Below are 23,658 nucleotides of genomic sequence, written 5' to 3' on the forward strand. Positions count from 1 at the left end.
CCAAATGAGGAATATGTTGCCTCCAAAATCCAGAGGCTTCCTAGGCTTTGTGCCTCTTTTTTGGTTATGGGAGGAGCCAGATAAGGATAAGAACAACTTATCCTTCACCTTAGAAGGCATATCTGACATGCCCCACACCACTGGGTCCCTAGGAATATCACTGAGGTAGAAGGCCCCTGAGTTTTTGTTGGATTTATTTTCTACCCTCTGACACACAAATAAATGTCTTACCAGTTAAGTCTGGAGTAGTTGCCACTTCTTGCTACTAGGTCCAATCAGCATATTGCCATCAATGAAATGGACCAGTGTGACATCTTGTGGAAGGGAAAGGTAATCAAGATCCCTATGAACTAAATTACGACATAGGGCTGGCGAGTTGATATAGCCCTGAGGTAAAACACTGAAGATGTAATGCTGGCCTTGCCAGCTGAAAGCAAACTGCTTCTAGTTGTCTTTATTAACAGGGATGGAGAGGAAAAAAAATTGCCAGATCAATGGTTGCATACCAGGTACCAGGGAATGTGCTAATTCCCTCAAGGAATGAAACCACATTTGGTACAGCGGCTGCAATTGGAGTCACTACCTGGTTTAGCTTATGATAATCCATTGTCATTCTCCAGTATCTATCTGTCTTCTGCACAGGCCAAATAAGCAAGTTTAATGTGGATGTGGTGGGAATCACCACCCTTGCATCTTTCAAGCCCTTAATAGTGGCACTAATCTCTGCAATGCAGTGTTTCTTTTGGTTTACTATTTTTCTAGGTAGAGGCAATTCTGGTAGCTTCCACTTGTCCTTTCCCACCATAATAGCCCTCACTCAACAGGGCAGAGAGCCAGTGAGGGGATTCTTACAGTTCCTGAGTATGTCTATCTCAATTATCCATTCCAGAACTTGGGGGAAAAACCACAGGATGGGTTCAGGGTCCACTGTGAGATGGACTTGAGCTAAAACTTCATTGATCACCTGATTTCCATAAGTGCCTACTCTGCCTGGTGGACAACAATGATGTTTTGGGTCTCCTGAAATTAGTGTCAATTCAGAGCCATCGTCCAGTAATCCCTGAAAGGTCTGATTATTTCCTTTTCTTCAACATACAGTTATCCTGGTAAGGACTGTAGGTTCTTTTGGGAAAGCTTAGGGGAAAAATTAACAGTATACATTTTTGGCAATGTAGCAGCGTCTCTCATGAAAGGGGTTCTAAGTTTGCACCCTGGGTCAAGTCTGGGAATTGAGCGGCCATGACTCTGTTTTTATTATTCAAGTTAAGCTTTTGTTCTCTTGACCTAGAACTCTTCCACTTATACAGATCAAGTTAAGAATTTAGTAGACTTCCCATCTATTTCACTTCCACCAAAGAATATCAACCATACTCCCAGTAACCACATAACAAATTAAAAAACAAACCAACCAAAAAACCTTTCATGGTCATTTTGCATTCTTCATCACAATAAATTATTTCATATTTTTAAAGTCATGTTTTAATTCTTCTTAGATTTAAAAGAATTTCCATTGGAAATTTAAATTTTCAAGTAACTCTGAGGCTTCAGGAAGCTTAGCCATTATTATCTTTTTTAGAGATAAGTGAGGTTCAGAGTAGGTATCACCTCATACTCAATCTCACACACATAATATTGCAGTCTCTCACAGTTACTAAATTCAGATCACAACCACACACTGTCTTCCATCCAGATCTTAACTTGCATAAGTTGCATTCTAACACACACAAAAACACCTTTACCAAATCTCTTGCATGACCTCCCGCTCAATCATACTCAAAACATCAAAGTCACAACGTTATAATCACCAGCCCTTTTACTGCCATATGCAGAGACTTGGGTACAGTCACAAACCACTTTCACATACTTCATATATTTCACTCAACACCCTCTCCCAGTAATAGGCTCAAGTGCAAACCATCTAATATACATAACAGAGAATCAGACACAGAAACACAACCGCATGTTCTCACAGATACTGTATTTCCTCACTTAAGAGATGGAGCTTCTGGCCTCAGCAAGATTAAAAATCTTTACCATAGATTTGTCCCTTATCGCAGATAATCGTACTAGTTTCCACCCCTCTGGATTAATTCCAGCCTGTCACACACACTTAGACACACAATGTCACCACACACACACACACACACACACACACACACACACACACGAACGGCTCAGGATCAGCTCGCCTGCCCCAGGGATCTGATTCATCCACTGCGTCCCTCCTAGTTCCAACAGACCAGCTTCCTCCCTTCGCTGGTGAAATTCACCTGCGGACACTCGCCACACCCAAACCCTCCCGGTAGTCATAGGTGGACCCAGCACAGACAGCCTTCCACCGAATGTTGTGAGGTCACTGCCAGCAGAGCTAGCCGCGCCACCCGCAAGCATGCGTAATCAATCACACGGTCTCAAAGCACCACTCACAGGTTAAGTCACATCACATTATGCCACCTCACAATCACTGCCCGTGGCCGAGCTCACTGCTTGAACCTATACGAATATGTAGCACATCCACTTTCACATACAGATTTCCTCACGCATGACACCCTCACAGTCGGTGTCACGTAATCATCTGCCTCTCGATGAGACGCGTACGTAACGGACTCACAGAAAATACATCTCGCATCGCAACCGCGGAGAGAACCATCCAGAGGCTGGATCTCTCCGCACCAGACAACAGTTCTCTTAAGCCAGCTGCCCGCGAACGTGCACATTGGGAGGGTGGGGACAGCCACCGTGTCAGGCTTGAAATCCGTCCTCAGAGAAATCTGAGGTTCCGAATTCAGACCCCAAAGCCGGGTGTGAGCCACGCAAACTGGGTGGTTGCGGCGTCACTCCAAGCCCGAGTGAAACAGCGCAGGTGCGCACGGCCGGAAGTCTGGCGGAAGACCTACCTCGTTAGCCTCCCGGGCTCCTTCCTCTAGGACTAAGTTTCCCAGAGGACACGGCTTTCCAAAGCTACTTCCGGTCAGAACGGCGGTTGAATAGTCGGCCGCAGAGGCAGTCGAGGGCTTCCCGTTACGGGTAGAGTAGGCAGGGCTCGGCGTGCGGCTTCGCCGGGAAGTCCAATCAGAACTTGGACCAGAGCTCCTCCTGAGGATGCTGAAGGTGAGGAATCCTGTAGCCCCAGGACCGGGCAAGAGGAGTGTCTGGAGTGTTAGGCCTCTTAGTGCGGGAGCTGACCTGGGGAGAGTAGATTAGTCTGTGCGTGCGTGACGGAAATTAGTCTCATGACTAAGGGTATTTGGCTGTTTGTTGTGACAGCAACTGGATTCGTGCTTTTGTAACCATTGTAATTTTGTGCATGGCCATATGTGTAAATGGAATTTGTATGTGTTTATGATCATGATTGCAGGTGACTATTTGTGTAAGCCCCATTTACTTACATAAAAGAAAAGCACATTTACACAAACCTTTAAACCCAGGCTCACCGTAATCAGGGAGTTAGGAAGACATTCCAGTAGTCACCTGTAGATTCATACACACGTCATAAAGCCAAAGTCACATAATCCCACCATCCCCCCCGTGTTTATCATCATCACACAACCTCAAAGTGACTTATATAGTAAAAAAAAAAAAAAAGAAAACAACAAACAACAACAAAAAACTAACCATATGCCCACTTAGTCCGTGTCCTCCACAGTTATCTGAAGAGCTCACACACCACCAAGAATCAGAGAAACATAGTCTTCATGGTCACAGACAACATCTACTCCACATCACACTCAAGGTCACACAAAGTTTGAGCTTCCAGAAAAGCCTAGTATCTCATAATTTTTCTCTACCTCACTACTTCTGCCATTCCCCTTAGAAACACCTCGAATTGGAGAAAAGAATGGCACTGTTGCACATCCAAAAACAGTGTCTAAGATGATTTGGTGCTGCATCTTACCTGAAATTTTCACATTAACCTTCAAAATTCCTTTGTTATATTACTTCATTTAAAGTAAAAGTTATCTATAATTCTTCAACCACTCTGAACATTTTATTGCAAATGCTTTCACCCTCCTTATGTACATACATATATGCTTATGTTCATGAGTATTTTTTTCCCAAAGATTAGAACACAGTACACACTGTTTTGTAATTCCTTATTAAAAGATATTTAGGTCTTTTTTGCCTGTATTTAGGGATAAATTTCAGAAGATTTTCCGGGATGTGTTTTTTTTAATTCTCACTGGTACTTCAAACTAAAGACTCAAGTATTTATTTTGCTCCGGACATCTTTGTTCTATTTCTTCTTTTCAGTGTTGCTTTAGTGTCTATTTTTTAAGTTCCTGTTACACAGGAATGTTAGATATAACCAAAGAGCTGTTAGATCTTTTGAGTCATTTTCTCTTTCCCTGACCTTTTCATAAGGTTCATTTCCTTTTCTTTTTCCTCTTAATTCAGTGAGAATCTGGTCAGGGTAGGTCTGAGCAGGCCAGTTGGGTCGATTTTATCATAGTGTTGGGACACTGATTTGCCTCTCTAGATCCCTCCTGCTTAAGAGCCTGGGCCCAGTCTTTCTTGAATCCATAGCTGGATTCCCTCCTTTCTTTGAGTAAGGTTGGGATTTGTTCAGCTTTTTTCTGATCTTTTATGTATGTGTGTATGGGGTCTGGGAGTAGGAGACGTGAAGTGGGGGGTAATGTCATTCTAAATTAGCACATTGGGAGCTCAGAGGCAAGATCATCTCATGTTTGTTTTTGTTTTTTGTTTACTTTTAAACCCCTCTCATTCAGCAACACTTTCTTTGGACTGTGAATTTATTCTAAAGTGGAACTAAGAAGACAACTAATAAATACATTGAATTCTAAAAAAAAAGCCATGGCCCATGTAAGTTGTTGTTTTCTTGTTCCTCATTGAAGTAGTCCTCTTTTTTTCCTATAGGTCATGTGAATATTTGCATTCTTCATCCTGATATTGTTACCTAACTGAATATCATACAGTAACTTGCCAGTGAGTGAGTAAGTGATTGTGCCAAAAATATAGGATCTTCCTTTTTTGCTTATCTCTCTAACCAGTTTATATACTCATTCAATAAATCATTACTTATTTCCCATATGCTGAGTCTTCTGCCAGAATAAGGAAAGAACAGAAATAGTATCCTTTTGAGGGAAATATTGATGTTTCTCTTGTCAGAACTTTGGTTTGATGAACTGATTTAACAAATATTTACTGAATACCTACTATGTGATAGGCATTCTTTTAGGTAACTAGGAATAAATCAGTGGGGGGTAAAAATCAGACACATACAAATCATTCCTTGTGGAACTTGACTTGTAATGAAAGAGACAGAAAGTAAATAATCAGCTTATATAGTACAAGACTTAAGACACACAAATATATATATGTGCATATGTATGTATGTGTATACGTTATTTATATATATATATATATATATGTGTATATATATATATATATATATATATATATAGTCAACTCTCCATATCTGTGGGTTCCACATCTATGGATTCAACCAACTGTAGATTGAAAATATTCAGGAAAAAATATTCCAGCAAGTTCCACAAAGCAAAACTTGAATTTGCTTCATGCTAGCAACTATTTACATAGCATTTACATTACATTAGGTATTATAAGTAATCTAGAGATGAGTTAAAGCATGTGGGAGGATGTGTGTAGGTTATACGCAAATACTATGCCATTTTACATGGGACTTGAGCATCTGCAGCTTTTGATATCTGTGGGGGTCCTGGAACCAATCCCCTGTGGATACCAAGGGATGACTATGTATATGTAATGAACAAAATAATTGTATGGTAAAACTAAGACGAAAGAGCAAAATATATGTCTTATCAATCAATAACTGTATATGAGTTCTTTTTGTTTGTTTTGTTTTAATTTTAATTTTTGGGTGCGTTAGGTCTTTGTTGCTGCGTGCAGGCTTTCTCTAGTTGCAGCGAGTGGCACTACTCTTCGTTGCAGTGCGCGGGCTTCTCACTGTGGTGGCTTCTCTTGTTGTGGAGCATGGGCTCTAGGCACGCGGGCTTCAGTAGTTGTGGCACGTGAGCTCAGCAGTTGTGGCTCACGGGCTCTAGAGCGCAGGCTCAGTAGTTGTGGCTCATGGGCTTAGTTGCTCCGTGGCATGTGGGATCTTCCCAGACCAGGGCTCGAACCCATGTCCCCTTCATTGGCAGGCAGATTCTTAACCACTGCACCACCAGGGAAGTCCCTGGATATGAGTTTTAACATACCTATTAAGAGAAAAAGTCTTTCAGATTGAGTCACAAAGAAAAATTCAACTCTCTGCATCAGACACTTAAGTGATTCAGTGATTCAGAAAGTTTAATAAAAGGATGGACAAATTATACCAGGCAAATGGAAACTAAAGGAAAACATACTAAACTTCAGGCCACATCACACCATTAAACATGGCAAAGAGGGACTTCCCTCGTGGTCCAGTGGTTAAGAATCCGCCTTCCAATGCAGGGGACGTGGGTTCCATCCCTGGTTGGGAAACTAAGATCCCACATGCTGTGGGGCAACTAAGCCCGCACCACAACTAGAGAGCCCGTGTGCTGCAACTACAGAGCCCATGCTCTCTGGAGCCTGTGCACCACAACTACAGAGCCCGTGTGCTCCGGAGCCCATGTGCTGCAAGGAAAGACCCCACGTGCTGCAACTAAGACCCGACACAGTTGAAAATAAATAAATAAATAAATAAATAAATATATATTTTTAAAAACATGGCAAAGAAGGACACTACATAATTCTAAGGTGTAAATTTCAAGGTGAAGCTAAAATAGTTATGAATTACCTACATATAAAATATTACAGCAGCAACTTTCCTAAAAATAGAAGAGCAGATAGAAGAAGAAATAGATACTTGCCAGCAGTAGGGGACATTAGTTGACCCTCTTAGTCAAAGTCAAGACAAGTGGACAAAATTTAGTAAGGATATTGAAGTACTAAATCACATACTCCATCAAATCTATCTTACTGATATACATTAAATGCTAATAGTAGTGAATATGCATTTTTTAAGTATCCATGGACCATTCAGAAAAAAATGACAAAATATTAGGCTGTAGTAAAGCCCAAAAAGTACAAATGATAGATAATATTCTCCGAACAAAGTGAAATACAACTAGAATTTAATTACAGAATCAGAAAAATTGGTATTCTTACCAGCAGTTTATAAAATTTGTCTTAGTAACTGCTGAATCAAAGAAGAAATATAATCTAAAAAGTGAAAAATTTCTAATGTCAGTGATAGCACTACATATTGGAACCCATGGAATTTAGTTAAAGCAGGACTCTAAGGGAAAAGTCATAGATTTAAATGCTTCTAACAAAAAATAATGAAAATATGTAAGTTAAAAATAAGTAGAAAGAAATCTGGAAGGGATTTACAAAGATAAAAATTACATGTGTTACAAAACAGGAAAAAATTATAACTAATAAGATAAATCAATAAGTTAAATCACTAACCTTTGAATCATGAATGAAAAGGGAGAAAGCACAAATATACAAAACGAAAAGGGGAAAATCCACAGAAACAAAGGAAGTTCAATAGACTCTTGAAAAAAATACTTTATTTGATTCTTTGCAAAGAATTTTATTTATTCACATATATACCATTTTCAATTGCTCTCTCTTCTTGAGATCTGAATTTCTGTTTGGTATCATTTCTTTTTGGCCTGAAGACATTTCCTTAGCATTTCCTGTAGTTTGTATCTTCTGGTGACAAATCCTCTCAGCTTTCTTTATGTGAAAATGTCTTTATTCCTCCTTTATTTATAAAATAAGTCAGGACTTGCATCCTCCTCCTCTATTTTCTGGAAGAGTTTTTTTTATAGAATTTGTATTATTTATTCCTTAATTGTCTGATAGAATTCACCAGCGAAAAAATCTGTGGTAGGCAGAATAATGAGCCCCCCTCAAAAAAAAAACTGTCTATGTGCTAATCCTAGAACCTGTGAATAGGTTACCTTACATGGCAAAAGAGACTTTGCAAATATGATTAAATTAATGCTTTTTAAAAAATAAATTTATTTATTTATCTATTTATTTTTGGCTGTGTTGGGTCTTCGTTGCTGCACGCAGGCTTTCTCTGGTTGCGGTGAGCGAGCGGTGGCTGCTCTTCATTGCGGTGCACGGGCTTCTCACTGCGGTGGCTTCTCTTGTTGCAGAGCATGGTCTCTAGGCACGCGGGCTTCAGTAGCTGTGGCATGTGGGCTCAGTAGTTGTGGCTTGCGGGCTCTAGAGTGCAGGCTCAGTAGTTGTGGCGTATGGGCTTAGTTGCTCCGCGGCATGTGGGATCTTCCTGGACCAGGGATTGAACCTGTGTCCCGAATTGAATCTGGCAGGCGGATTCTTAAACACTGTGCCACCAGGGAAGTCCCCCAAATTAATGCTTTTGAGATGGGGAGATTATCTTGGGTTATCTGAAGAGTCAGGGTCAAAAGAGGATGTGAGTACGGAATATGCATACTTCGGTTAAAAAAATGCAACATTACTGGCTTTGAAGATGGAGGAAGGGGGCCACGAGCCAAGGAACGTAAGTAGCCTCTAGAAGCTAGAAAAGGCAAGGAAATGAACTCTTCCCTAGAGCTGCCAGAAAGGTGCACAGCCCTGCCAACACCTTGATTTAGTCTAGTAAAACCCTTGTTGGACTTGTAACCAACAGATCATAAATTTGTTGTTTTAAGCTACTGCATTTGTGGTGATATGTGCAGCATCAGTAGAAAACTAATACGCCATCTGAGTTTAGAATTTTCTTCATGGGGAGACGTTAATTTCTTTAATAGATAAAGGGCTTTGGGGTTTTTTTTTTTTCTTGAATTAGTTTAGTAATTTGTGCCTTTCAGGGAATTAGTTTATTTCAACTTAGATGTCAAATTTATTGGCATAAAGTTGTTCATAATATTCCCTTATTATCATTTTAATGCCTGTCAGATCTACAGTAATGCACACTTTTAAATTCCTGATATTGATAATTTATGTCTTCTTTTCTTTTTTTTTTTAATTTATTTATTTATTTATTTATTTATTTATTTATTTATTTATTTATGGCTGTGTTGGGTCTTAGTTTCTGTGCGAGGGCTTTCTCTAGTTGTGGCAAGCGGGGGCCACTCTTCATCGCGGTGCGCGGGCCTCTCATTATCGCGGCCTCTCTTGTTGCGGAGCACAGGCTCCAGACGCGCAGGCTCAGCAATTGTGGCTCACGGGCCTAGTCGCTCCGTGGCATGTGGGATCTTCCCAGACCAGGACTCGAACCCGTGTCCCCTGCATTGGCAGGCAGATTCTCAACCACTGCGCCACCAGGGAAGCCCTGTCTTCTTTTCTTGATCAGTATACTAGCAGCTTGTCAATTTTATTGGTCTTTTCAGAGAACCAGCTTTTAGTTTTACTGGTTTTTCTCTCTAGTTTGCCCTTGCTGTTTCACTGATTACTGATCTTATTTATTCTTTCCTTTGTTCTGTATATTTTAGATTTATTTTTCTCTTATTTTTCTAGCTTAAAATTCCCTTTCTTCTTTCACCCATGGGTTATTTAGAGGAGTGCTCTTTATCTTCCAAATATTTGGGAACTTTTTCAGTTCTTTCTGATAGTTCATTTTTAATTTAATCCTGTGGTGGTCAAGGAACATACTCTGTAATTTCTATCCTTTTAAATTTATTGAGATTTGTCTTATGGCCCAAAATGTGGACAATTTGGTGAATGCTCCATGTGCAATTTTTTTAAAAAAAGGGTATTATACTGTTGGGTAGAGTGTTTATCAGTTAGGTCAAATGTTTGTAGTGGTGATCAACTCTTCTATATCTTTACTAATTTTTTTTTGTCACTTGGTCTATCAATTACTGAGAGAGGACAGTTGAAATTTCCAGATACAATGGTGGATCTGTTACAGTTCTGTCAATTTTTGCTGTATGGTATTTTGAAGCTGTGTTATTAGGTGCATACATATTTAGGATTGCTATATCCTCTTGACAAATTGACCCCTTGATCATGAAATGTTCCTTTTGGTAATATTCTTTGTCTTGAATTCTGTTCTCTTTATTAACATAACTGATTCAGCTTTCTTTTACCGTTTTCTTCATGGCATATCTTTTTTCCATCCTTTTATTTTAACCTATTTTAAGTGTATCATATAACAGCATATACTTTGGTTCTACTTTTTTACCCAGTCTGACAGTCGCTGCCTTCAAGTATCTACACAGGGTTTAGCAAACTATGGCATGCTGGCCAAATCCAGCCCACAACCTGTTTTCCTATGGCCCTCAACCTAAGAATGGTTTTGCATTTCAGAAGGGTTATAAATAAGTAAAGAAGAAAGAATATGTTATAGGGACTATATGTGATCCATAGAGCCTAAAATATTTACTACCTGACCCTATTCAGAAAAATTTTGCTGACTTCTAGATAGACCATGTAAATTAAATGTAATGATTATGTTTTAATCTATCATCTTATCATCTATTCTTTCTTCCTTTTTTTCCCCCCTATTTTCCTGCCTTCTCTTGGACTAATCCTGTATTTTTTAGTATTCCATTTATCTCCATTATAGGATTATTAGCTGTACCATTTTTGTTTTGTTTATTGTTTTGGGGGTTGTTCTAAGGTTTCCAATGTGATTTTTTTTTCACACACACACTGTATTTTATTTTTACAAGAGATAAATAAACTGACACCAAGCATTGTAAATGGATGACCACAACAAAAGCAACAATGATTGCAATTACCAAACACGAAACACACTCATACTATGTCATAATATTGACGTTCAGTCCAGTAATCCTCCACTGTAACAGCTCCTTTACTTTGCAGTGAAACTTGATTTCTATATTTTTTGCCTCTGAGTCCTTGTGGGATTTTTTTTTTTATTCAAACAGAAAGTCACAAAAATTATAATCATCCTCATCAGTTCACTCAGTCCCATGTAATTAATTTTTTTTTTATCTTGATCTTTTGTTAGCACTTTTATGAATTCATCAGTTTTCCATTAGAGTTCTGAAAATGCTTATTCATTTAGTTCAGCAGTATAGTCAGTTACCAGAAACCTGTACTTGTCGTCTTTTCCATGAATTCCTTGAAGATGAAACCCTTTTATAGGAACATTTTTGCGAAAGCAAAATTTATAGGAACATTTTAAAAACAAAAAAATCTTACTGGGTCTTCCAATAATTTTACACAACTTCATACATAATTCAAAAATCTTAAAACTGGATATTTCCATTTCCCCTTCCCATCTTTTTTTACTACTGTTATCATATATTTTATTTCTAAATACTTTTAAACCACACATGCTTATTTTTCTTTTTTTCTTTCTTCCTTTTTTTTGGGGGGAGTGTGGTGTGCCATGCAGCTTATAGGATCTCAGTTCCCCGACCAGGGATTGAACCCGGGCCATGGCAGTGAAAGTCCAGAATCCTAACCACTGGGCAACCAGGGAACTCCCAGCTTTTTTTTTTTCTTTAAATGGTCAATTATCTTTTAAAGAAATTATGAGATGAAAACAGTATCTCTCTTATTTACCTCCAAATTTATCATTTCTGGCACTCTTCATTTCTCTGTCGATAGAAGTTTTTACCTAGTATAAATTTTTTCCACCTGAAAAACTTACTTTAACATTTTTTGTAGCACAAGTTTGTTACTCTCAAAAAAACAAACCAACAGCAACAAAAATAAAACTCCAAGCTTTATTTCACCTTCATTTTGAGGGATTTTAATTGGAAATAGAATTATAGCCTAACAGCTTTCTTTCAACATTTTTTTCTTCCAGTTTTATTGAGATATAATTTACATACAGCACTGTTTAAGGTGTACAGCATAATGATTTGACATACATACATCATGAAATGAGTATCACAATAAAGTTAGTAAAATCCTTCATCTCATGTAGATACAAAAATAAAGAAATAGAAAAAAAATTTTTTTCTTGTGGGAACTCTTAGGATTTACTCTTTTAACAACTTTCATAAATAACGTTCAGCAGTGTTAATTATATTTATCATGTTGTACATTACATCCCTAGTACTTATTTATCTTATAACTGGAAGTTTGTATCTTTTAACCACCTTTATCCAATCCCCCTCCCCACCCCCTGCCTCTGTTAACTGCAAATCTGATCTCTTTCTCTATGAATTTGTTTGTTTGTTTTTGAAGTATAACTGACCTACAACACTATGTTAGCTTCTGTTACGCAACATAGTGACTTCGTATTTTTATACATTTCAAAATGATCACCATGATAAGTCTAGTTACGGTATGTCACCATAGAAGAATATTACAGTTATCTACTATATTCCCCACACTGTACATAGCAGTTTTTCTTTCTTCCTCCATCTCTCTCTCTCTCTCTTTCTCTCATTATTTTAGGTTACTAACCTCTCAAGTTCAAATGCATTTTAACAACTTTGCATGTTTTACACCCTCCCCCAACTTTTCCTGTTTTTATCATATTTTACTTCTTTTTGTTTTGTATATATATCCCTTAACTACTTAATGCAGATATAGATGATTTTACTACTTTTGTCTTTTAACCTTCCTACTAGCTTTATAATGGCTAATTTACTACCTTTACTGTATATTTGCCTTTACAGATGAGATTTTTCTTTTTGTAATTTCATGTTTCTAGTTGTGGCCTTTTCTTTTTCACTTAGAGGAACATTTTTTGTAAAGCTGGTTTGGTGGTGCCGAACTCTTTTAGCTTTTGTTTGCTTGTAAAGCTTTTGATCTCTCCATCAAACTGAATGAAAGCCTTGCCAGGCAGAGTACTCTTGGTTAGGTTTTTTCCTTTCATCACTTTAAATATATCATGCCACTCCCTTCTGGACTGCAGAATTTCTGCTGAAAAGTCAGCTGATAGCCTTATGGGAGTTCCCTTGTACGTAACTTATTGCTTATCACTCTGTTTATCCAATCTTCTCCTGATTTCTTTGAACATCTTTACAATCGTTACCTTGAACTCTCTATAGGGTAGATTGCCTATCTCCACTTCACTTAGTTCTTCTTCTGGGGTTTTATCTTGTTCCTTCATTTGGAAGATGTTTCTCTGTCACCTCATTTTGCCCATTTGGCTGTTTTTATTTCTGTGTTTCTGATAGATTGGTTACCTTTCCCAACCTTGGAGAAGTGGCCTTTTGTAGGAGACGTCCTCTGCGTCCCAGCAGTGCTCTCCCCTCTGGTCACTAGAGCTATATAGTCTAGGGGTGCCCCATATTTGGGCTGCGTGGGTCTTTCTGTTGTGGTGGCCTGACTACTGTGGGCAGTCTGGTAGGTGTGGCTGGCTCCTGGTCCAGTTGTCTGCCAGGCCCTGTCTTATGCAGAGGCTGATGGGCACTGGTTGGCAGAGCTGGATCACGAGACTCCTGGCAATGGGGCCCACTGGTGGGTGGAGCCAGGTGGTTGTGGGGCTGAGGGTCCCAGATCTAGTGTCGGCATGCTGGTGGATGGGACCAGTTCCTGACATGGTTTGCTGCAGGACCCAAAGCTACTACTGGCCTGGTAGTGAGTGGGGGCATATCAAGGTTATGAAAGGGAGATGTGCTCTGTCCATCTTTGGAAAATATAGTCTGCACTGGGTGTTTACTAAAGAATTTGCATTAAAAGTAAAAATGCTTAGTCATAATGAGGAAGAAAAATCATCAGGTCCTTTTTCTGAAGATGGAGATTTTCATAAGAAATTCTGGAAAAATTTACAACTATTTAACTTAGTTGGGAACCTCTATTTATTTTCTAAATTTCTAGATGAGTGATTAACAGCAGTTTTCCACCCTATGCTAGAGGATGTGTGTGCAGAAATTGAATTGTTTAAGAGTATGTGGGCATTCTGCTTTAGTCTCACTGAATTTATTTTTGACCCATACAAGCTTCCAGCCTTAGCCTATATACTCACTGTACCATCCCTTTCCTGCAGTGCCTTCTTTTAGCAGTGCTTCTTCCTTTTGAAAAATGTTTCTTATAATTTCAAAAACAGTACTGTGATTTGTCATTCTAGGGGTTGGTGATGTTCAAAGATGTGGCTATAGATGTCTCTCAGGAGGAATGGGAATGCCTGAACCCTGCACAGAGGAATTTGTACAAAGATGTGATGTTGGAGAACTATAGCAACTTGCTTTCACTGGGTAAGGTTATCTGCCTCTAATAATTCAGAATCTGTTTCTTGGAATTTCTGCTTTCTCCACGGTGAATTTTAGGGCTACCTTTCAAATAACTAGATGAATTTTCTCTTTGTGTAGAAATGAGCACAGCCAAGTGGAGTTGCACCTTCATTTTCTCTATCCTCACATCTTACTCTGGTCCTTTCTTATAATTGACTTTCTTCCTTGAAAATTAAGGAGCAGAATTGAAATTCTGTACCATTAAAGCATAACGTAGTCAAAGAAACCAGGCTTTGTCTTTTGTTTCACTTGCACTGTGCTAAATGTGCAGATGCACTAGCGTAGATAAAACTAAGCACATGGGTCCTGGGTGCAAAGCTCTTTAGCCTTCCCAATTAGTGTAGTAATGGACTGAGTCAAGAAATGTCATTTACATTTGCAGCTCATATGAACACTATTCTATTTACTGTAACAAATGTAAACAATTTGCATTTGGAAGTTACATTCTAAGAACTTTACATTTAACATGGAAAAGTATCTGAGAATACGTATTTCAGTAAACTCCTTTTTTTCTCAAAGGAAAATAAAGAGTGAAAGCTTATATAACTTAAATAGTATTTTACCATCTATTTGTTTGTTTTGTTTCTTATGATCCTGAGTTTACCTGTATATGAGAATTTGACTTTTCTTTCTTCTCTAGACCTCGAGTACCATCTTGTCCTATAGGTTTTTAAAAATAAACTCTGAAACACAGTATTTGAATACTTTCATTTCCACCTCATCTCCATTTCTTTTCTTATAACCAGGACTTTCTATTTCTAAGCCGGCTGTGATCTCTTCATTGGAGCAAGGGAAGGAGCCCTGGATGGTTATGAGGGAAGTGATAGGAGAACAGATCCCAGGTGAGTGAGCTATAATCAGGAAGCAGAAAGTTGTTGTGAGGAGTAGGCCAACTGGTCAGAATGTTGGTTATATTAAGGTTATAAAGTTAATGTAAAGTTGTATTAGACAGAATAATTAGGGAAAATCTGATTTCAAAACTTATTGCAGTGTTACAGTAATCAAACAATGTGGTACTGGCATAAAGACAGACGTATAGATGAGTGGAGTAGAGAGTCTAGAAATAAACCCTCAGATATATGACAAAATGATTTTAGATAAGAGTGCCAAGACCATTCTATGGGGGAAAGGACTGTACTCTTAACAAATGGTGTTGGAGAAACTGGATACCCACATGCAAAGGAATAAAATTCCTTATGCCATATACAAAAATTAACTCAAAGTGGATCAAAGAACTAAATCTAAGACCCAAAACTATAAGACGCCTAGAAGAAAATATAGGGGAAAAACTTCATGATGTTGGATTTGGCAGTAATTTCTGGGATATGATACCAAGGCACAGCAAAAATAGACAAATGGGAGTACATCAAACTTAAAAAACTTCTGTTCATCAAAAGATGCAATCAACAGGAGTATTAATTTTTTTTAAAAAATTCATACAAGTTGCTTTGCTAGGTGATGAGAATACATTTTTTAAATGTTATAAAGATATTTTAAATCTAGTGGATCAAGAACATATGAATATATTTTCTAATAGAATATTTGGGAAAAATTAATTGATTAGAAATTATGAAAATTAAAGCAAATGACTACATTGAGGAGGTAGAGATGGTAGAGGGATGATTAGAAAGGAAGGAGTAGGACCTTAGGAAAGTATAGGGTCCTGAAGGCTAAGAGCAGGTTCATTCCACAAGTTAGAGCAGGGGTCCCCAACCCCCGGGCTGCGGGGGTTGAGCTCTGTTGATTGCATCTTTTGATGGACCGGTACCGGTCCACGGCCTGTTAGGAACTGGGCCGCACAGCAGGAGGTGAGTGGCGGGAGAGTGAGCGAAGCTTCATCTGCTGCTCCCCATCGCTTGCATTACTGCCTGAACCATCCCCCACCGCCCCCGGGGAAAAATTGTCTTCCACAAAACTGGTCTCTGGGGCCAAAAAGGTTGGGGACCGCTGAATTAGAGGTCTTTGATGATGTATGTAACTCATAGTACTCCAGAGCTATGAAAAGAGTATATTTCTGTTGTTTTAAGCCACCTAGTTTGTGGTACATACACTGTTACGTTGACTCTAAGAAACTAATACAGAGGTGAAACATGGAAAAATGATATATAATTTCCTAAATGTTTTGCTTTCATGTAAGATGTTATTCTTTTTGCTAATTTTGGCCAGGCCTTTCCTTTTGCATATATGGTGTGGTGATTTCTTTTTAAAATTTTTTACCTTGAAATAGTTATAGATTCACAGGAGGTTGCAAAGAAATGTACAGGGAAGTTCCATATATCCTTCCTCCAGCCTCTCCCAGTGTTAACATCTTACACAACTATAGTACAATATCATACTGAAAAATTGACATTGGTATAATCCATAGAAGTTACTCAGATTTCACTACTTATATACACACTTATTTGTATGTGTGTTTGTGTGCGTATGTATAGCTCTATGTAGTTTTATCATATATAGCCTTGTATCACCACTACAACAATCAAAATAGATAGTACCATCACCACAAGACTCCCTCCTATTATCTCTTTATAGCTACACCCATCCCTTTCTCCCTTATTCCTAACTCTTGGTAACCATTAATCTATGCTACATCTATATAACTGTGTTTTTCATGAAGTTACATAAATGGAATCCTGCAGTATGTATCCTTTTGAGATTGGCTTTTTTCTTATATATGTATATATTTATAACATGAATGTAAGGAATATATATATACACACACATATGTAAACATATATATATATATATATATGTTCCTTACATTCGTGTAAAAGTTTGTACTTGAAAATAAGTCTGGGATAAAGCTCAAGTATGCAATTGCTGGGTCGTAAGGTAAGCTCATTTTTAGTTTTGAAAGGAACTGCCAAACACCAGCAGTGTATGAATGATGCATTTCACTGAATCCTAGTCAGCACTTGGTGTTATCAGGTTTTCATTTTACCCATTCTGATAGGTGGGTAATGATATTTCATTATGGTTTTTATTTGAATTTCCTTAATAGAAAATCATGTTTATTTGCCATCTGTGTATCCTCTTCAGTGAAATGTCTGTTCATGTCTTTTGCCTTTTATGATTTGATTGTTTGGGTTTTTTGCTGTTGAGTTTTCAAAGTTCTTTATGTATTCTTTTGGGTTGGCCAAACAGTTCGGTTTTTTCTGTAAGATGGTTCTAGTGCGCTTAGTTGTCTTTAACTTCATTCGAAACAATTTTGTTAGATTGTATTGTGATACCTGTCATATCAGAGTACATTTTTTAAAAAAATTAAAATTGGTGAATTTTTGTGTAGCCATTTTGATATTGAAGATAGAAGAAAAGAGGCAACATTTTTGGCATATTATGCCTTATTATTTCCAGAAAAGTAAAAACACAACTGAAATGCAAAAAAGGTTTGTGCAGTGTATAGAGAAGGTGCTGTGACTGATCGAACGTGACAAAAGTGGTTTGCAAAGTTTCGTGCTGGAGATTTCACACTGGATGATGCTCCACAGTCAGGTAGACCAGTTGAAGTTGATAGCAATCAAATCGAGACATTAATTGAGAACAATCAACGTTACACCACATGGGAGATAGCCGACATACTCAAAATATCCAAATCAAGCGTTGAAAATCATTTGCACCAGCCTGGTTATGTAAATCACTTTGATGTTTGGGTTCCACATAAGTTAAGCGAAAAAAACCTTCTTGACCGTATTTCCGCATGCGATTCTCTACTTAAACGTAATGAAAACGTTCTGTTTTTAAAACAAATTGTGTCGGGCAATGGAAAATATATACTGTACAATAATGTGGAATGAAAGAGATCATGGGGCAAGTGAAGTGAACCACCAAAGGCCGGTCTTTATCCAAAAAGGTGATGTTGTGTATATGGTGGGATTGGAAGGGAGTCCTCTATTATGAGCTCCTTCTGGAAAACCAAACGATTAATTCCAACAAATGCTGCTCCCAATTAGACCAACTGAAAGCATCACTCAATGAAAACCGTCTGGAATTAGTCAACAGAAAACGTATAATCTTTCATCAGGATAACACAAGACTGCATGTTTCTTTGATGACCAGGCAAAAACTTGTTACTGCTTGGCTGGGAAGTTCTGATTCATCCACCGTATTCACCAGACATTGAACCTTCGGATTTCCATTGATTTCAGTCTTTACAAAATTCCCTTAATGGAAAAAATTTCAATTCCCTGGAAGGCTGTAAAAGGCACCTGGAACAGTTCTTTGCTCAAAAAGATAAAAAGTTTTGGGAAGATGGAATTATGAAGTTGCCTGAAAAATGGCAGAAGGTAGTGGAACAAAACGGTGAATACGTTGTTCAATAAAGTTCTTGGTGAAAATGAAAAATGTGTCTTTTATTTTTACTTAAAAACCTAAGGAACTTTTTGGCCAACCCAATAGATAGGGCTTTGTTGGATATGTGACTTAAAGAAATAATTTCTCCAAGTCTATAATTTGTGTTTTCATCCTTTTAACAGGGTCTTTTGCAGAGAAAAGTTTAATTTTGATGAAGTCTAGCCTTCATTCACTTTTTAATCTTATGAATTGTTAGGGGGTTTTGTTGTTGTTGTTTTTTGTTTGTTTTTGGGTTTTGGTGTTAAGTCTAAGAACACCACCTAGTTCTAGGTCCTAAAGATTTTCTCTTATGTTTTTTTCTAGAAGTTTTATAGTTTTACATTTTCCATTTAAATCTGTAATCCATTTTGAGTACCTTTTTTTTTTTTTTAAACATCTTTATTGGAGTATAATTGCTTTACAATGGTGTGTTAGTTTCTGCTTTATAACAAAGTGAATCAGTTATACATATACATATGTTCGCATTTGAGTACCTTTTTGTAGAAGATGTGAGACTTCAGGTCAAGGTTTATCTTTTTGCCTATGGATGTCTAATTCTCCATCACCATTTTTTTCAACAAGTTTTATCCCTCCTCCATTGAGTTGCTTTTTCACCGTTATCAGAAATTAGTTGAGCACATTTGTGTGGCTCCATTTGTGAGATCTATGTTCTGTACCATTGATCTTTGTAACTATTCCTCTGCTAGTACCATACTTTTGATTACAGCAGTTATATAGTAAGCCTTAATATTGGAAAGCGTGATTCTTCCCACTTTATTATTTTATAAAGGCTATCCTTGGGGCCTTTTTCTTTGCATATAAATTTTAGAATAAGCTTGTCTCTATGTACAAAAAAAAACTTGCTGAGCTTTAAATAGGAATTATGTTAAATCTGTAGATGAAATTAGAGAATTAACATCTTTACTCTGTTGAGTCTTCCAATCCATGAACACAGCATTTCTCCAAGTTTTTTTCCTTTGATTTCTTTTATTAGCATTTTATAATTTTCATCATATATTATCTGTACATGTTTTGTTAATTTTTTACCTAAGTATTTCTTTTTTTTAGTCTTGGAGCATTTGTAAGTGGTATTGCATTTTTATTTTGGTTTCTCTTTGGTCATTGTCAGTGTACAGAAATTCAGCCAATTTTGTATGTTAATCTTGTATTCTATGACGTTACTCAATGCACTTATTAGTACTCGTTAGTACTAACACTAACTAGTACTAATTTTTCCTTGTAGATTCATTCTTGTAGACAATCATATAATCTGCAAATAGAAGCTTTTTTTTTTTCCTTTTCCAATCTATGCCATTTCTTTTTCTTGCCTTTTTGTTGGCTAGAAATATGTTCTGTGTTGGATAAGAGTGGTAATAGTGGACATCCTTGCACCTTTTCTTAATTGTAGAGGGAAAGCATTCAGGGGTAAGGTCTTTTGCCATTAAGTATGATGTTAGCAGTAGATTTTTTGTATATGCTGTTTATGAGGTTGAGGAAGGTCCCCTCTCTTTTTAATGCCCTGAGGGTTTTTTTTTAATGAATGTTAATATGATCATGTGATTTTTCTTCTTAGTTGTTGGTATGATGGATTACATTGATTTTTGAATGCAGAATCAGCCTTTCACACCTGTAAAAATTCCACTTAGTCATGATATATTATTCCTTTTATTCACTTCTGGATTTGATTGGTAAAATTTAATTCAGGATTTTTTCATCTAAGTTCATGGGAGATACTGGCCTGTAGTTTTCTCTTTGTGTGTGTGTGTGTGTGTGTGTGTGCGCGTGTGCGTGTGCATGCTGCCTTTGCCTGGTTTTGGTATAAGAATAATAATGGCCTCATAAAGTAAGTTGGGAAGTGTTCCCTTTTCATCCTTTCTTGGAAGAAATTGATGTGAATGTTTGGTAAAATTCACCAGTGAAACCATCTGGACCTGGATATTTCTTTTTTCAGGATTTCTTTTAAATTATAAATTCCATTTCTATAATAGTTATAGGACTATTCAGATTACCTATTTCATCTTGGCTGAGTTTTGGTAGTTTGTGATTTTCAAGGAATTGGTACATTTCTTCTAAGTTGTCAAAGTTATGAGTGTAAAGTTATATGTGGTGTTCTTATTATCATTATGGTGGATTATCTATATATAATTATATATATATGTATCTATGTATATAAAGGATATACATGTCCTTATAATCCTTCAAAAAATTTTTTTCTTTGAGACTTTTAATTTCACCCATAGATTATTTAGAAGTGTGTTATTTGGAGGTGTTTGGAGATTTTCTTGTTGTCTTTCTTTTTTTTTTTTTTTTTTTTTTAAACATCTTTATTGAAGTATAATTGCTTTACAATGGTGTGTTAGCTTCTGCTTTATAACAAAGTGAATCAGTTATACATATACATATGTTCCCATATCTCTTCCCTCTTGCATCTCCCTCCCTCCCACCCTCCCTATCCCACCCCTCTAGGTGGTCACAAAGCACCGAGCTGATCTCCATGTGCTATGCGGCTGCTTCCCACTAGCTATCTATTTTACATTTGGTAGTGTATATATGTCCATGACACTCTCTCACCCTGTCACATCTCACCCCTCCCCCTCCCCATATCCTCAAGTCCATTCTCTAGTAGGTCTATATCTTTATTCCCATCTTGCCACTAGGTTCTTCATGACCTTTTTTTTTTTTTTTTTTTCCTTAGATTCCATATATATGTGTTAGCATACTGTATTTCTTTTTCTCTTTCTGACTTACTTCACTCTGTATGACAGACTCTAACTTCATCCACCTCATTACAAATACCTCCATTTCATTTCTTTTTATGGCTGAGTAATATTCCATTGTATATATGTGCCACATCTTCTTTATCCATTCATCCGATGATGGACACCTAGGTTGCTTCCATGTCCTGGCTATTGTAAACAGAGCTGCAATGAATATTTTGGTACATGACTCTTTCTGAATTATGGTTTTCTCAGGGTATATGCCCAGTAGTGGGATTGCTGGGTCGTATGGTAGTTCTATTTTTAGTTTTTTAAGGAACCTCCATACTGTTCTCCATAGTGGCTGTATCAATTTACATTCCCACCAACAGTGCAAGAGTGTTCCCTTTTCTCCACACCCTCTCCAGCATTTATTGTTTCTAGATTTTTTGATGATGGCCATTCTGACCGGTGTGAGATGATACCTCATTGTAGTTTTGATTTGCATTTCTCTAATGATTAATGATGTTGAGCATTCTTTCATGTGTCTGTTGGCAATCTGTATATCTTCTTTGGAGAAATGTCTATTTAGGTCTTCTGCCCATTTTTGGATTGGGTTGTTTGTTTTTTTGTTATTGAGCTGCATGAGCTGCTTGTAAATCTTGGAGATTAATCCTTTGTCAGTTGCTTCATTTGCAAATATTTTCTCCCATTCTGAGGGTTGTCTTTTGGTCTTGTTTATGGTTTCCTTTGCTGTGCAAAAGCTTTTAAGTTTCATTAGGTCCCATTTGTTTATTTGTGTTTTTATTTCCATTTCTCTAGGAGGTGGGTCAAAAAGGATCTTGCTGTGATTTATGTCATAGAGTGTTCTGCCTATGTTTTCCTCTAAGAGTTTGATAGTGTCTGGCCTTACACTTAGGTCTTTAATCCATTTTGAGTTTATTTTTGTGTATGGTGTTAGGGAGTGTTCTAATTTCATACTTCTACATGTACCTGTCCAATTTTCCCAGCACCACTTATTGAAGAGGCTGTCTTTTCTCCACTGTATATGCTTGCCTCCTTTATCAAAGATAAGGTGACCATATGTGCGTGGGCTTATCTCTGGGCTTTCTATCCTGTTCCATTGATCTATATTTCTGTTTTTGTGCCAGTACCAAACTGTCTTGATTACTGTAGCTTTGTAATATAGTCTGAAGTCAGGGAGCCTGATTCCTCCAGCTCCATTTTTCGTTCTCAAGATTGCTTTGGCTATTCGGGGTCTTTTGTGTTTCCATACAAATTGTGAAATTTTTTGTTCTAGTTCTGTGAAAAATGCCAGTGGTAGTTTGATAGGGATTGCATTGACTCTGTAGATTGCTTTGAGTAGCAGAGTCATTTTCACAATGTTGATTCTTCCAATCCAAGAACATGGTATATCTCTCCATCTATTTGTATCATCTTTAATTTCTTTCATCAGTGTCCTATAATTTTCTGCATACAGGTCTTTTGTCTCCTTAGGTAGGTTTATTCCTAGATAGTTTATTCTTTTTGTTGCAATGGTAAACGGGAGTGTTTTCTTAATTTCACTTTCAGATTTTTCATCATTAGTATATAGGAATGCAAGGGATTTCTGTGCATTAATTTTGTATCCTGCTACTTTACCAAATTCATTGATTAGGTCTAGTAGTTTGCTAGTAGCATCTTTAGGATTCTCTGTGTATAGTATCATGTCATCTGCAGTGACAGCTTTACTTCTTCTTTTCCAATTTGGATTCCTTTTATTTCTTTTTCTTCTCTGATTGCTGTGGCTAACACTTCCAAAACTATGTTGAATAATAGTGGTGAGAGTGGGCAACCTTGTCTTGTTCCTGATCTTAGTGGAAATGGTTTCAGTTTTTCACCATTGAGGACAATGTTGGCTGTGGGTTTGTCATATATGGCCTTTATTATGTTGAGGAAAGTTCCCTCTATGCCTACTTTCTGCAGGGCTTTTACCATAAATGGGTGTTGAATTTTGTCAAAAGCTTTCTCTGCATCTATTGAGATGATCATATGGTTTTTCTCCTTCAGTTTGTTAATATGATGTATCACGTTGATTGATTTGTGTATATTGAAGAATCCTTGCATTCCTGGAATAAACCCCACTTGATCATGGTGTATAATCCTTTTAATGTGCTGTTGGATTCTGTTTGCTAGTATTTTGTTGAGGATTTTTGCATCTATGTTCATCAGTGATATTGGCCTGTAGTTTTCTTTCTTGGTGACATCTTTGTCTGGTTTTGGTATCAGGGTGATGGTGGCCTCGTAGAATGAGTTTGGGAGTGTTCCTCCCTCCGCAATATTTTGGAAGAGTTTGAGAAGGATAGGTGTTAGCTCTTCTCTAAATGTTTGATAGAATTCGCCTGTGAAGCCATCTGGTCCGGGGCTTTTGTGTGTTGGAAGATTTTTAATCACAGTTTCAATTTCAGTGCTTGTGATTGGTCTGTTCATATTTTCTATTTCTTCCTGGTTCAGTCTCGGCAGGTTGTGCATTTCTAAGAATC

At 37.5% G+C, this 23,658-nt stretch overlaps 1 protein-coding gene across 2 annotated transcripts in view; it reads left to right on the plus strand.

The window, feature by feature from the left end:
- The first annotated feature begins 2,991 nt into the window (after window positions 1-2,991).
- Window positions 2,992-23,658, plus strand: part of LOC133078905 (zinc finger protein 461-like) — a 30,978-nt gene continuing 10,311 nt past the window's right edge. The window contains exons 1-3 of one of the 2 annotated variants that reach the window (XM_061174108.1): window positions 2,992-3,111; window positions 13,949-14,075; window positions 14,858-14,953. In XM_061174108.1, coding sequence (XP_061030091.1) covers window positions 3,103-3,111; window positions 13,949-14,075; window positions 14,858-14,953 — 232 coding nt within the window. In that variant the 5' untranslated portion in view covers window positions 2,992-3,102. Of the gene's footprint in view, window positions 3,112-4,812; window positions 4,822-13,948; window positions 14,076-14,857; window positions 14,954-23,658 lie in introns of those variants that run through there. The other variant, XM_061174109.1, reaches the window with a different exon arrangement.

This window comes from Eubalaena glacialis, chromosome 18, assembly GCF_028564815.1.
Source record: "Eubalaena glacialis isolate mEubGla1 chromosome 18, mEubGla1.1.hap2.+ XY, whole genome shotgun sequence".
Classification (NCBI taxonomy): domain Eukaryota; kingdom Metazoa; phylum Chordata; class Mammalia; order Artiodactyla; family Balaenidae; genus Eubalaena; species Eubalaena glacialis.